The sequence below is a fragment of the Hyperolius riggenbachi genome, chromosome 2 (assembly GCF_040937935.1).
Source record: "Hyperolius riggenbachi isolate aHypRig1 chromosome 2, aHypRig1.pri, whole genome shotgun sequence".
NCBI classification, from domain to species: Eukaryota; Metazoa; Chordata; class Amphibia; order Anura; family Hyperoliidae; genus Hyperolius; species Hyperolius riggenbachi.
Window position 1 is genome coordinate 98,084,937 of NC_090647.1, and position 15,499 is coordinate 98,100,435.

The window sequence follows — 15,499 nt, forward strand, 5'->3', positions numbered from 1 at the left end:
CAGCCTTTAGCCCGCCTCCCGCACGCTTCAGGAGGATGCCGGGACTCATACGCGGCGGGAGGCGGGGTAAAGGCTGCGCAGTCGCAATTGCGGCAAAGTGTACTGCGCAGCCACGGATCAAGGTGGCGGCCATCTTAGGGGTAGCATCGATGCGACCCATTCGGTGGGGTCGGGGCAAGCCCTGGGGGAACGAAAAGGCCTACACTGACGGCGGAACGGAGCGGAGGACGCACAGGGCATCCTCCATAGATTCTGCTAAGAAAAAGGTAAAGTGTAAATTTTCTTCGTTTTGGCCTCGGAAGTCCTTTAACCCTCCTGGCGGTTTGCAAAAAATCCGCCAGGGGGCAGCAAATCCGTTTTTTAAATTTTTTTTTTTTTCTTTTTCATGTAGCGAGACAAAGTCTCGCTACATGATAGCCGCTGCTCAGCGGCATCCCCCCAGCCCCTCCGATCGCCTCCGGCGATCGGAGTTCAGGAGATCCCGTTCAAAGAACGGGATCTCCTGAAGGGCTTCCCCAGTCGCCATGGCGACGGGCGCAATGACGTCATCAACGTCGTGACGTCAAAGGGGACTCCGATCCACCCCACAGCGCTGCCTGGCACTAATTGGCCAGGCAGCGCAGGGGGTTTGGGGGGGGCGGCCGCGGCGCGACGAATAGTGGCGGATCGGCGGGTAGCGGCGGCGATCGCATTGCACACGCAGCTAGCAAAGTGCTAGCTGCGTGTAGCAAAAAAAAAATGATGCAAATCGGCCCAGCGGGGCCTGAGCGGTGCCTTACGGCGGCATAGCCCGAGCTCAGCTCGGGCTTACCGCCAGGAAGGTTAAGCAATACCAGTAGCCTCACAGCCCTGCTGGTCTATTTGGCTGTAGTAGTGTCTGAATCGCAACAGAAGCAATCATGCAACTAATCTTTTCAGATCTGATATTAATATCAGAAACACTGATATACTTATTTCAGGGTTCATGGCTAAATGTAGAGGCAGCGGATTAGCATGATAGCCAGGCAACTGGTATTGCTTAAAGTGAGTGGAAACTGTTTTTTTTTTAAGGTTTTACTATAGAAGACCACTTACCTTATTGTCCTCTCATGCTCTGTGCCCATTTCGCTGCTCTTTCTGCAGCCTGACCCCCAAAATCACAGTTGTTGTTTTTTTATTTGACCAGTTCAGTCGAATATTTCAACACGCGAGCGGGGAGGCAGAGCTTATTTCCCCTGCTCTGTCACTTCTCCGTGATGCGTGGCCATCTCCTTCTCTCTTTCCGCCCCCTGAGTCGTGCTCCCACTGATGTGCGGCTCCCCTGCCCTTACTCCAAGAGCGAGCATCGCTGCAGCCAGATACTGATGTGCGGCTCCCATGCCCTTACTCCAAGAGCGAGCATCGCTGCAGCCAGATACTGATGTGCGGCTCCCCTGCCCTTACTCCAAGAGCGAGCATCGCTGCAGCCAGATACTGATGTGCGGCTCCCCTGCCCTTACTCCTAGAGCGAGCATCGCTGCAGCCAGATACTGATGTGCGGCTCCCCTGCTCTTACTCCAAGAGCCAGCATCGCTGCAGCCAGATACTGATGTGCGGCTCCCCTGCCCTTACTCCAAGAGCGAGCATCGCTGCAGCCAGATACTGATGTGCGGCTCCCCTGCCCTTACTCCAAGAGCGAGCATCGCTGCAGCCAGATACTGATGTGCGGCTCCCCTGCCCTTACTCCAAGAGCGAGCATCGCTGCAGCCAGATACTGATGTGCGGCTCCCCTGCCCTTACTCCTAGAGCGAGCATCGCTGCAGCCAGATACTGATGTGCGGCTCCCCTGCTCTTACTCCAAGAGCCAGCATCGCTGCAGCCAGATACTGATGTGCGGCTCCCCTGCCCTTACTCCAAGAGCGAGCATCGCTGCAGCCAGATACTGATGTGCGGCTCCCCTGCCCTTACTCCAAGAGCGAGCATCGCTGCAGCCAGATACTGATGTGCGGCTCCCCTGCCCTTACTCCTAGAGCGAGCATCGCTGCAGCCAGATACTGATGTGCGGCTCCCCTGCTCTTACTCCAAGAGCGAGCATCGCTGCAGCCAGGTACTGATGTGCGGCTCCCCTGCCCTTACTCCTAGAGCGAGCATCGCTGCAGCCAGATACTGATGTGCGGCTCCCCTGCTCTTACTCCAAGAGCGAGCATCGCTGCAGCCAGATACTGATGTGCGGCTCCCCTGCCCTTACTCCTAGAGCCAGCATCGCTGCAGCCAGATACTGATGCGCGGCTCCCTGCTATCACAGCGCGATCAGTGACTATACAGGCAGCGCTGCACGAGCTCACGGACGCGCCCCTGAAATCTTTCTCTTGCGCTATTTTATCGGCGCTTGAGAGTAAGAGGTATGAGAAAGGAAGAGGCTGCCGACCTGGAAGACAAAGCCAAAGGTCGGCAGCCATCTTGGAATTATAAACCATCGATCTGGGCTAATATTTACCGATCCAGGGGCGGGGACCGGCGATAATGACACAAGGTAAAAATATTTCGAATTTGCAACATATCCATGTTATTTAAAAAAAATAAAATATTCCCAATGGCTTTAAAAGGAAATAAATATGTCAGCCTTCATGTTCTTCTTACTTCAGTTGTCCTTTAAGCATCACAGGTTTATGGGTATCCAAAACATACTAACAATAAGAAAAATACCTATAACCACCTATGGGTAGTACAGGGTAATGTCAGGGTAATGTGCTCAACTTGGTCAGCATTTCATGCTTCCGTATTGTTTTACAACATTGCCTGCTATAAGATATGTTTACATGATTGATTTTGACTTACAGCTCTGGGTGAAAGTAATCTTGGAATATCTATCAGAACCCCGAAACATACAGCTATTCAGGTTGGATGCTGGGTGGCCAAGAGACCCTGACCATTTCACAGGCGTTCCCTTTGATATTGCGGTGGATTACCAGTCCTCGCTGGTCTATGTCGCTCAGGTATTCTTATTTTCTGCTGTGTCGGGCTAAGTTTTATATATGGTGCAATCTCTGTGTTGTTGCACAAGAAATCGTATTGAACAATTATGCTAAATAAAGCTGGGGCTTAAATGATCAGTAAAAATTAACATTGTACAGTTGCTGCTTTTTGACTTTGGTTGCCGATCCATGCTAGACTGTGGCCTTTTCCAATAGTGATGGTCATGTCTAGGAGAACTCATGGAGAAACGTGTGATTTGTTTGATCAGCTGATGGATTTACAGAGCTCTGATTTGCTGTGATCACATCCTGCTTTACCACATGATCATAACAAGCAGAGACTCGTATATCTATCACTTGACCAAACTGATCACATACTTCCTTGACCTTCGTAACCCGTGCCTGGTTACTCACCCGCCAGAAGCTCCCCCTTCCCCCTTTACCTGGCCAATCACTCACTCTGACCTCACCCTCTCTAAAAGCTTTCACTGCGTTAACCGAACAGCACCTTTCTTCACTATTCTCTACCAGCTTGGTCACCTCCCCTCACTCTCGCATCCAGGACTTTTCATGAGTGTCACCTCTCTTTTGGAACTCTTTACCACAGCTTATCCTTCATGCTTCAAGCCTGTAATTTTCCAAACATACCTTCAAGACACACCTTTTCAGACAAGCTTATAATTTGCTATAGCTAAAAAAAAGCTCACTGTCTTATTTGCTAACCCCCTTGTCTACTCCTTTAGTGTCTCCACCCCCTTATCCCCTAGAGATTGTAAGCTTGTAAGGGCAGTGACCTTCCCCTAGTGCAGTGATCTGCAAACTTGGCTCTCCAGCTTTTAAGGAACTACAATTCCCACAATGCATTTGCCTTTATGAATCATAACTGTGGCTGTCAAACTCCTGCAATGCATTGTGGGACTTGTAGTTCCTTAACAGCTGGAGAGCCAAGTTTCCAGATCACTGCCCTAGTGTTTACTGTTTTTGTGCAATTAATCAAATGAACATTTATCAGCATTGGTGATGTTATTCAAACTATACATCAATTGTATGAATCACTACTTGTGTCACTGGTTCTCCTCACTGTACACTATGCTGAATTTCTCATGTACCTATGCTCCCCATTGTATGTTTTGCATGTTGTACAGAGCTAATAATAACTCATAGGAAAGAGCTTTGTGTTAGAAAGTTTACACTACAGCAATTTTACAACTTGTATTAAATAATGTTGTTTTTTTTCCTAGAGAGGGGACAATGTATCCAAGGTCTTGGTGTTCACAGAGGAAGGTGTTTTTAAGGACTCCTGGAATACAGACACACTTGAAATGCCTCATGGCATATTTGCTGCAATTACTCCCCAAGAACAATCACTATGGATCACTGATGTCGGACAAGGTATTGTGACTTCCAGCAGACAGTTAAATATACAGTACAGGAGACATATAGTACATGTGAAATGCTTTAGCTCCTAAAATTGTAACTGCAATTTTGATAAACCAGTTATGAGATTTAGGCAACTCAGCGATACTGTACAGCCAGTATATGTAGTGCTTTGATGCTGCACAGCCAGTATATGTAGTTCTTTGCTGTCACTTTTCACCTCGAAAGCTGACCAATACAGCCTGACTTAAAACTTCCCAATCCCTGCAGTTCAGCAATACAGCCTGACTTAAAGCGGAACTGTAGATACAAATTAAACACATTGTTTCACTTACCTGGGGCTTCCCCAAGCCCCCAGCAGCCGTCCTGTCCCGCGCTGCTCCTCGACGAGCCTTCGTTCTCCCGCCGACAGCTACTTTCGGTTTCGCCGCCGGGCCACTGCGCCTGTGCGGCTATGACCACGCGTATCCTTTCTTCGCATTCCCCGCTATTGCAGAGGGGAACGCGAAGAAAGGATACACTTGGCAGGGCTGCGCTGGCCTCGACTTACAAGTCGAGGTACGGAACTGAGCGGCAGAGGGGGAACGGAGACTCGGCGCGGGTCAGGACAGCTGATGGGGGCTTGCAGAAGCCCCAGGTAAGTGAAACAATGTGTTTAATTTGTATCTACAGTTCCGCTTTAAGCCCCTTCCCCTCTACAGTTGTGCAATATAGCCTGACTGTTCAGCAATACAGACTGACCTAAGCCCTTCCCTTCTCCAACCTGTCCTTGTGACTCCCCAACGGTGCATGTTTAGCAGGCAACCTCACCTATGCACAGGTGGGGCAATAAGTCTCTCAGCTGGGTGAGTTCCATGTGGCTGAGATACTAATTACCCCACCTCTGCATATGTGAGTTTGCCTGGAAAACATGCACCGTTGGGCAGTCACGAGGAACACTGCCCTAAAATATTAGTTGGAACTTTCAAGGTTACCAGCTAAGTGATAAGTGTGTTGTGTGTGTGTGGGTTTTTTGGGGGAGGGGGGTGTTTTTTTGTTGTTTTTTTTTGTTTGTTTTTTGCTGGAAGCTATCATACATTGGAAGCTATCATTCATAACTTTCACAGGCTGTATATGATAATGCATTCAAATCCCTGCTAAAAAATCAAAAATAAAACCCAAGCCAAAACTGACCAAGGGAAATTCGATTAGCAATCCATGTAAGTGAATATACAGTAAAGAAGATATAGAAGCAAAATGCTGGACAGATAAACCTATTTCATTGGTGAAATGTGCTTGGGACTGTAGTGCACCTGGATTTCTCTCTTCTCTAGATTCAGCTACTTTATGGGTCGCTACTATCTTAGTCTTTTAAGAAAGCCTTTAGAATGTAAATATATAACTTTTTTTTTTTGTATTTTTTATTACAATACTGTAATTATTTAAACCTACCGGTATGTTGTGAATGTTTTGCAGGAAGTTTTGGACACACAGTAAAGCAGTACACCATGTCCGGGAAGCTCATAAAAGTCCTCGGCACGGCGGGCCTGGCAGGTTCCGGGCTGAGTCCTCTGCAGTTTGATCAACCTGCCGACGTTTTTGTTAAACCAAATGGTGACATGTATGTAGTGGATGGCGATGGAGGGCTTAACAACAGACTTCTTATGCTTAACAAAGGTACTGCATGCTATTACTTGTGTGACATCACTGCATCTGATGCAAGCACAGTCCTTATTTAGTGTTTATATAGCACTGATGTCTTTTGCAGCCCTTTCCAGAGTATAGAGTTTTGTCTTTCAGAGGGACTCTCAATCTAATCTCTACCATAGTCCTATGTCCTTCGTAGTAGGACCAATTTAGGGGGAAACCATGTTTTGGGATGTGGGAGGAAACCAGAGTGCCTGAAGGAAACTCACACAGACATGGCAAGAGCATACAAACTCCATGCAGATAGTGCTCTAGCTGGTAATCTAACCGGTGACTCAGCGCTGCAAGGTGGCACGTAATGTTTCTGTGGAAAGGGTGAGGAGGGCCGATGGTGGAGCACATGATGGAGTAACTTCCAGCGGATGGGGCAAGAAGCGGAACAATTCCCATGTTTGTGAGCGATCGATACACATGCTATTTCCATAGTGGAAGTTGCATTGAACAGCTACTCTGGCCAAGTTCTCTTTAGTGTCTGTACAATACCTAAAGTACCCCTTAACCCAGAGGGTTTTCTCCTTCTTTTAATAATAGTGTATATGCAGCACCATCCTCACTCTCTGTGGCCCCCGCTCTGCGGAGCCTTTATTTTCTTCAGGTAACCAGAGCGTTGATGGTGGTGGGGGGGGGGGGGTGCAGTTCCCGTCTCTAGGGATGCCCCGTTCACTCCCCTCTTAGTGTTCTGATACACTGTGTCTCTGCACAAAGTGCGCAGCAGAGCTGTAACGTGTTTGCGCTTGAAGCGTTCCTCAGGACGGGCCGAGAGGAGGGAACTGCCACTTCCTCCCTGCCCATAATTGACGTTCTGCTCAGTTGAAGATAGAGACTGAGCAAAGCTGTGGCCACAAGAGGCGCCGGAAAGTGAGGATGCTGCTGTGGCATATGTCACAGCACCGCAGATTAACTATTAAAAGAAGGAAATAACCTACTTTAAGTTTTCAGCACAAAAAAAAACCCGTTATGTTAGGTTCACAGTATGCGTTGCATTCCCTGAAACAGCAGGAATACAATGCAACAGAACGGGAATGGGGTGCTGCAAATTATTTGTACATTGTGTTGCATACAGTGACGTGTACAGTCCATGAAAGTATGCTTCACTGCTACTGTTAAAGAGGAGCTGTCAGCCATACTATCTCAGAAAAAAAAACATATACATAAGTAGATAAATACTTGCTCTACTTAAATAACATATGCATTGCACTGTCCATGGTTTGATTTTAGTGATTTTTCTACAGTAAAAAAAAGAGAAAATCCTTCTTAGCATTTCCCATTTTAAGTGTGGCTATTTTGAAGCCAATCCTGATGTCATTTCCTCCCTTACTCTCCTCTGCCTGATTGTGTATGCATAGCCTGCCCTTCACTATAGAAAGTGCATTGTCTCAGCATGAGAAATACTGGCCAATCAGAGAGGAACAGAGGTGTGGGAGGGGAAAACAGGAGGAAAAGAGGCTTCAGCCAATCAGGCTGCATTAGTTAAGTCTGAGCTGAAGTAGAGCAGCAAAAAAGGACAACCCAGCATGCCCTGCAACTTCCTTTTTGCGTACCAAATTTTGTGTGTACCAAATACGAGTCAAGTAAACTGGGAAATTATCATTTATCTACAAGAAAAGTAATAGTGATTTTAACTTTTGGATTGCCTGGTTAGCATCCTCATTACTTATTTACCAGATAAAAATAATTGCACACATTTTGCAGTAATGCACTGCAGCTTACCATTGTGAACTTAGCTTCATGCTCTGTCATCAGTGAAGGACCAGGGATTGGCCAAGGTTCAAGTGTAAGTGGCATTTCTGCACAACTCAGGGATCCCCGGATCTTAAAGCAGGTGGTGTGACACTATATATTCCTGTGGGAGATCTGCTCTATTTGCCTGTAATAAGCAAAGGTAGTAAAGTTGGGGAAAATCTCCCATACACTTGTCTGTAAACATCTCTCCAAATCAATGCACACTTCAGACTCTGCAGCCTGCCTACAACTTTTTATCCTTTTTTTTACACTACGGTATATTCTGAATATCTGATGTAACTGTATGCTACATCTACAGCTTTTTCGAAAGAAATGACCAAACCGTTTCATGAAACATATAAAATATTTATATATGTGCTTAATCCCTTTAGATTTCAATGTGCAGTGGACTTTGGGTGGCAATGGAACACAGCCTGGTAAATTCTACATTCCTCATAGTGTGGAGGTGGATGAATTTGGACGTGTAAGTCTGCTGTGCATCAATGACTTATTTCACTATATTGCAGCTATCTGCGCTGGTGCTCAGTGACATTATACAGCAGTGATGGAAGGCTGGAGAGAAGCTTGCTGAAGTACAGTGACAGAGGCAATTTAAAGGCTTTGTTCAAGCAGGAGTATTAGCCATACTATACCAGGGAAAAAAAACACATATATAAGTAGAGAAATACTTGATCTACTTACATAACACATGTATTGTACTGTCCACGTTTTGATTTCAGTGAATGTTATATAGTAAATGAAGAGAATTCTGTTCCTGGTGGGGGCCATGTCTTTTGCTCACAGTTTAGGCTAAATCCTGTTGTCATATCTGCCCTTTACTTTTTTTTTTTTTTTCTTTTCTCCTCTAATCGCTGAGTCACCTCAGCCTTGCTTGTAAACACAAGTGAGCAGAGGATCGTGTTTCAGATAGGCAGCTAAGCAGGTAAATAAATGGAAGAGGAGGAATATATTATAGATAAAAAGAACCCCCAGCATGCAACAGTTTGGCACTGACTACTGAAGGGCCAGTGCTCCTTAAAGTGAACCTTAAGCCAGAAAAAAAAGAGTTTTACTCACCTGGGGCTTCTACCAGCCCCCTGCAGCAGTCCTGTGCCCTCGCAGCCACTCACTAATCCTCTAGTCCCCCGCTGCCAGCTAGTTTCGTTTTTGCCAACATGCCCGTCAGGACTGGCCACGCGTAGCTTTTTCCGCATTTCTGACTGTAATTAGAAGCCCCAGGTGAGTAAAACTCATTTTTTTTCTGGCTTAACTGTCCCTTTCAGTATGTGATAACTCCTAATCATAACTGCAGAAAAAGTTTTGAATGCAGGATTAGCATCTTTGTCACTTAATACACTCAGACCAGTTGCTGTTGAAATTTGATTTTTATGGTGACAATACCGCTTTCAGATAAGTGTGTGTGTGTGAGATCACCTGTTAATAGGAAGAACCAGAAAGGTAGCTGCCTTAAAGGGAAGGTTCAGGGAGTGGGAAAAAAAAATCCATATCCACTTACCTGGGGCTTCCTGGGAAGCCCCAGGTAAGTGGATATGGATTTTTATTTTATTTTTTCCACTCCCTTAACCTTTAGTGAACCTTAAGCCAGAAAAAAAGAGTTTTACTCCCCTAGGGGTTCTACCAGCCCCCTGCAGCAGTCCTGTGCCCTCGCAGCCACCCACTAATCCTCTGGTCCCCCGCTGCCAGCTAGTTTCGTTTTTACCGACAGGCCCGTCAGGACTGGCCCACGCATAGCTTTTTCCGCATTCCCGACTGCAATTAGCGCTATTGCGGGCCGCAACGCGTACAAAAATACGCGTTGCCACATATCTATGCGTTCGTAATGCGGCAACGCGTATTTTTGTACGTGTTGCGGCCCGCAATAGCGCTAATTACAGTCGGGGATGCGGAAAAAGCTACGCATGGCCAGTCCTGACGGGCCTGTCGGCAAAGACGAAAGTAGCTGGCAGCGGGGGACCAGAGGATTAGTGAGTGGCTGCGAGGGCACAGAACTGCTGCAGGGGGCTGGTAGAGGGGTGAGTAAAACTCATTTTTTTTTTTCTGGCTCAAGTGTCTCTTTAACGCAACTGCATAAGTAAATTGCTTTTTGCACAGATAGTGAATAAAATGTATGCACACCTCAAACCCAAATTTTTAATGAAAACAAGCACACATCTGCTTTTTAAATACATTTTATTTATGTCCTCAGTTGTATTCCACTTCATAGCATAGATCCTGGTATTGTTTCCCAAAGTGTTCCCCTGTGATCTTGCTTGATTAAAGGATGTACCCCTATTGTCTGTCATTGTTGCAGAGCAGTCTCCAAATGACAGGAGCAAATGGAAATTTTTAGTGCCAAACTGAATCCACATAAGGATTTACTATGGCAGTGGGGTCTTCATAAGGAATCCAGCAAACCTGGACTGGATTCACTAACAATGATCTGCTGATAAACTGTGGATTTGTTACCATCTTCTGAGTTATATCAGATCATAGTCAGGGTTGCAGAGAAGTTTGCCAATTATTGGTCATGTGACAGTAATTGTATGCAATATCCACAGCTTGAGGGGGGTATTTTTATTTTTCATTTTGTTGAGTTTTTTATTTTTATTTTTTTATGGGCACCTGCATGCAACCACACAACTAATGATATACTAAAGGTATCCATACATCTATCAATTTTCCCCGGTGGAGTTGATCTCAGCGATTGAAAGATCAATAACCCAACATGGCCGCCCTATCATAATTTCAATCAATCTCTGGCCATAATTGTTTAAAATGATCGATCATGCCAGATGGAAAATCTAGCTGGAAAGAGGGCAGAGGCACGGGGGGAGGCTATTTCCCAGGGCTCCAGATCTGGTGATGGGCTCCCAGGTCTCCCCACAAGCTAATCATGGCTCCCTGGGACCACTGCAGAGTACAGTACTCGAGGCAGTAGAACAAATTCACCGGGCTGGGCACTGCCTCCAGTCTGTGTCCTTCTGTCTCCATCTCCACCGCAGAGCGTTCTCTGTGACCCGCGGCATGTAACTTGAGCATATGTATGCCACCAGGTCATGGAGAATGGGAGCCAATGGAAATGGAGACAGGACATAAACTGGAGTGACGTAGACTGGAGATTGGAGTGAATTTGCCCTGCTGCCCCAAGTACTAGGCAATGGCCCCGGGGAAGCATTACTAGTTTGGGGGGATGCCTGGCAGGCCAATCAACTGGCTCTGGAGCACATGGGACAATATTATTGGGGGGGGGGGGGGGGCAAGAGGACCACCTAAAAGTTAAATCGATTTCATGTTGAAATATATTCAAAAAAAGCTATGCGTAGTGTGGCAGGAATACATCCCTCTCTGATCAGATTCTTGGCGATCTCAGCCAGAAGATGTGTTACAGTAAATCAGGCTCTATGCGTAATGTTTTATAGCCCTAGAAGACTCCTATAATAATGGTGTTTAGTTGGGTTTTAAAGTTGTTACAGCTAAACTATGGTACAGTATTGTCTAGGCTGACTACAGAACAAGTGAGTTGAAGTTTTCATCTGGTTAATAAAGTCCTTTGTTGGAGGAGAATAGCAATAGCTATAGGGGTGGTAGTTGTTGGGCTTCAGCCATGCATTTATTATGAGTCCTGAGGTTGTTGTGAGAAACGTCATGTTTTTGTTTACGGATCTGCATAACATGATAATGCTACATTTGTCAGAAATAATAAAATGAGTAATTCCACATCAGCATTGCTTTTGCACTGCCTCTATAAATAAGCTCTGTCCCTGTGTCCTGACAAGTGTTTGTTTTTTGTATACATGCAGGTCTGGGTTGCAGATCGTGGTAATAAAAGGATACAGGTTTTTGACAGCGTCACCGGGGAATGGATTGGAACTTGGGACACCTGTTTCTCTGAAGATGGACCCTACTCTGTGAGGTACGTATACCTGAGACCAATATAGTAATAGAATTGGCACTCACCTGGGACTTTCTCCAGCCCCCTTCACACCGTGTGCTCCCTTCATCTCCCCTTGGCTATGTTGCACTTCATTGTATATGTGCGGGCCGGCCATGCGCCCTCTTCTGGACTAATGCACAGTCACAGAACGTTCCTGGCAACAGTAGCATGACAGGGGCCTGCACATGCGTGACTTAGCCAAGTTACTGGGCCAGCTGGTGAATGAATCAAGTGGCCTGGGGAGACGGTGAGGGAGCCAACAGCCTGTAGGGGGGCTGGAGGAAGCATCAGGTGAGTGTCAATTCTTTTACTATCTTCGTCTCAGGTTACCTTTAAGAACACTTTTATAAACTATATAAGTAATAATCTAAACACTGTAAACTGATAAGAACACGTGTTTGTTTTGGGAAAACACTCAGGCAGAAATCACACTCGTGCAGTTCGGCAGCATTTTGCCACAATGCGAAATTGCATGTAAGGCTTTCCTATGGGGACACTGTGTTTTCAGGAGGCATCTGCAATTCTGCATAGCAGTGAAAAAAAGATGCCACTTGCACAACTTTTCTGAACTATGCATGTGATACCTAATCAAAGCATTGGCTGCTGTAAAAAAAAAAAAAAAAAAAAAAAAATCTGAATGCGTTAAAATGCAGAAAACACCCATATGGTGCAGCAAACCGCGTGCAGGGAATTATCTGCTTTTACCACAGATACCACATCCCTCCCTAAGGCTTGTATTCAATTCACCTTTTCTCTTAAGCTTTTTCCTTTGTAGTAGTTTCACATCTTGTCAATATAATTTACTTTAACTGGTTCCGGACCGACGCAGTACAAATCTACGTCCAGCAGGTGTTGCTGTGGCTCTGACTGGACGTAAATACAACGTCGAACTGAATCGCGCATCCCAGCCGTTACCACTGATCCGCCGCTCTGCACCCGCCACAATTCACTTGCTCTGCCGTCTATAAGACAGCAGAGCTCTGTAAGCAAGTCAGGAGCCACGTTCATTGGCTCCTGACCGCGTGATCACGGAGAGCCAATCACATTAGCTCCCAATGATACTGTCAGGAGCCAATGAAAGTGGCTCCTGGCCGGCTGTCAGCATTCTGCCATCATAGATGGCAGAGAGAGAGTCCTGCGGCGATGGGGCAGCATCGTGACCGGCGGGTATGTGCGGCGATTCATCGGGAGGTGGCAGCAGTACCGTGCCAGCAGTCTCTGGTCCTTAAAGTGCACCTAAACTGAGAGGGATATGGATGTTTCCTTTTAAACAATACCAGTTGCCTGGCAGTCCTGCTGATCTCTTTGGCTGCAGATGTGGCTGCATCACAACCCTGAAACAAGCATGCAGCTATTCCAGTCTGACTTCAGTCAGAGCACCTGATCTGCATGCTTGTTGAGGGGCTGTGACTGAAAGTATTAGAGACACAGGATCAGCGGGAGAGTCAGGTAACTGGTTTTGTAAAAGGAAAAATCCATATCCTTCTCATTTTAGGTTCCTTTTTAAGCGGACCCAAACCAAACCGGTTTTTAATTCAAAATATTTAGTTCCACCACTCTGACACATACAAAGATAAATAAACACTCCTTCAGGGCCCGTTTCCACTCTCGCGGAAACGGCCGCGAATCCGCAGAGTTTCCCCGCAGGCAAATCGCGCGGGGAAACTCTGCCATAGGGGACAACGGCGCCGCCGGCCGAATCGCTTGCAGTAGCGATTCGGCCGGAAACCCCCACAGAATTCGCGGCGGAGGCTGCGATTCCCATAGCCGTGCATGGCACGGCTGATGGGAATCGCCTGCGATCCCGCCCACCCGCTCAGTGCCGGCGTGCGTCTACGAGACGCACGCCGCACTAGTGGAAACGAGCCCTCAAGCCTATGAGCATTTCAGTGCATGCTTTTCACCCTTCTCTTTTCACAACTAGGGTTATACAGGTGGCAGCCATTAGCAATTCCTCCTTTGCTGGACACCACCTACTCCACCAGTTTGCCGGATTCTGTCGCGGCAATATGAAAGGAAGGGAGGGGTTCCTCCAATAACTGTAAAATATTTTATATTTGTCATCATGCAGCTGAAAAAAGGCTGCTATTTATTATTATAATTTAGAAAATAGATTTTATTTCTGAAATCTTGTATTTTTAATTTCGGTCCACTTTAAGGGGGCAGAGACTGCTGGTATGGGAGTGGTTAAACCACTAGCAAGCAAGAAAATAGTCAAAATAACCTTGATAGTTCTTTTTCACCTACTTTTCGATACCTTTTCAATTTTAAAGTACTGAAAAAGTATTTTAAAAAGAAGGTGAAAAAATGATCTCGTAGGAGAAAACTCAGGAGTAAAAATTAATTGCATATGGGACTAAGTGCTGTAACAGAAATGTACATTTTGTGAGATTTTTGGTTAGATTTGCCCATATGCAAATCATTTTTTTTCTGCTGAGTTTTCTCCTGGGATATACTTTTTCATCTTCTTTTTTAATTGTAACATAATTATAGCACTTTGCAAAAAGCATAAAAAAATAGGTGAATAAGCAATATCAAAATTTATTGTCAGTATTTTCTGGCTTGCTTTTGGTTTAAATGACAACTTTAATTAGAAGAATATGGAGGCTGCCATATTTATTTCCTTTTAAACATTGCCAGTTGCCTGGCAGCCCTGCTGATCTATTTGGCTGCAGTAGTGTCTGAATAACACCAGAAACAAGCATTCAGCTAATCTTGTCAAATCTGACAATAATGTCACAAACCTCTGATCTGCTGCATGCTTGTTCAGGGTCTATGGCTACAAGTGTTAGAGGCAGAGGATCAACAGGATAGCCAGGCAACTGGTATTGCTTAAAAGGAAATACATTTGGCAGCCTCAATATACCTCTCACATCAGTTGTCCTTCAAAAGGTATTTTATTGGCAAGTTATGAAAATATCAAATAGTGGAAATCTAAGGAGAAAAAGTTAATTGCCTAGGAGCTATTGTAGCTGTTATCCTCCATAAAGGCATAATGGCGATAAAAAGGGATCATAAAGTTTCAGGGACTATTGTTTGCTTTGTTAAAGAGACACTGAAGCGAGAATAATTCTTGCTTCAGAGTTCATAGTTAGCCCCTGCTAAAACGCCGCTATCCCGCGGCTAAACGGGGGTCCCTTCAACCCCAAACACCCCCCCCCCCCCCCCCCGCGCATAATCAACGACCAAATTGGTCGTAGATTTTGCTGCTCCTAGAGGCAGGGCTAACGGCTGCAGCCCTGCCTCTAGTCGCGTCTATCAGCGGCGCATCGCCGCCTCTACCCCGCCCCTCTCAGTGAAGGAAGACTGAGAGGGGTGGGGGAGAGGCGGAGATACGCGCTGACAGGCGCGCGTGGGGCAGGGCTGCGGCGGTTAGCCCTGCCTCAACCAGGAAGAGATCCCCGGCTGCTCGGAGGGGATTTGTGAGGTGAGGGACCCCCGTTTAGCGGCGCGATAGCGGCGGTTTAGCAGGGGCACACATGCCCCTGCTAACTATGAGGTCTGAAGCGAGATTTATTTTCGCTTCAGAGTCTCTTTAAAAGTAAAAACAAGAACAAATACATTTTCTTGGACTGTCTATAGGAAGTCACTATTATAGAAGGATACATTAGCGCATACAAAAATGTAAGAATGGGGGGAGCAGGCATGTGTAGTGGGCTCTTCTGATGCCCACCACTCCCACCATTTGCCTTTGTCCCCCTCCGTTCCTGCATACCGATCCCCCGAACTTCTTGGTCTGGGTGGTTGTGGCTGACTGTGTAGGTGCTGCCCGGCGACACACGTCCTGGACCGCACGGCCGGGAGTGCTCTGTGCATGTGCACGACTTCACAATTACATAGTGCGCAT

The 15,499-nt window shown here is 46.3% G+C and overlaps 1 protein-coding gene across 4 annotated transcripts in view; it reads left to right on the top strand.

The window, feature by feature from the left end:
• Window positions 1-15,499, top strand: part of NHLRC3 (NHL repeat containing 3) — a 71,486-nt gene that overhangs the window by 8,939 nt on the left and 47,048 nt on the right. For all 4 annotated transcript variants that reach the window (XR_011025692.1, XR_011025691.1, XM_068265033.1 and 1 more), the window contains exons 3-7: window positions 2,799-2,954; window positions 4,175-4,325; window positions 5,766-5,966; window positions 8,111-8,202; window positions 11,519-11,631. Coding sequence is in view for 2 of the 4 variants with exons in the window: in XM_068265033.1 (XP_068121134.1) it covers window positions 2,799-2,954; window positions 4,175-4,325; window positions 5,766-5,966; window positions 8,111-8,202; window positions 11,519-11,631 (713 nt within the window). In the remaining 2 variants the exon portion in view is untranslated. The remainder of the gene's footprint in view (window positions 1-2,798; window positions 2,955-4,174; window positions 4,326-5,765; window positions 5,967-8,110; window positions 8,203-11,518; window positions 11,632-15,499) is intronic.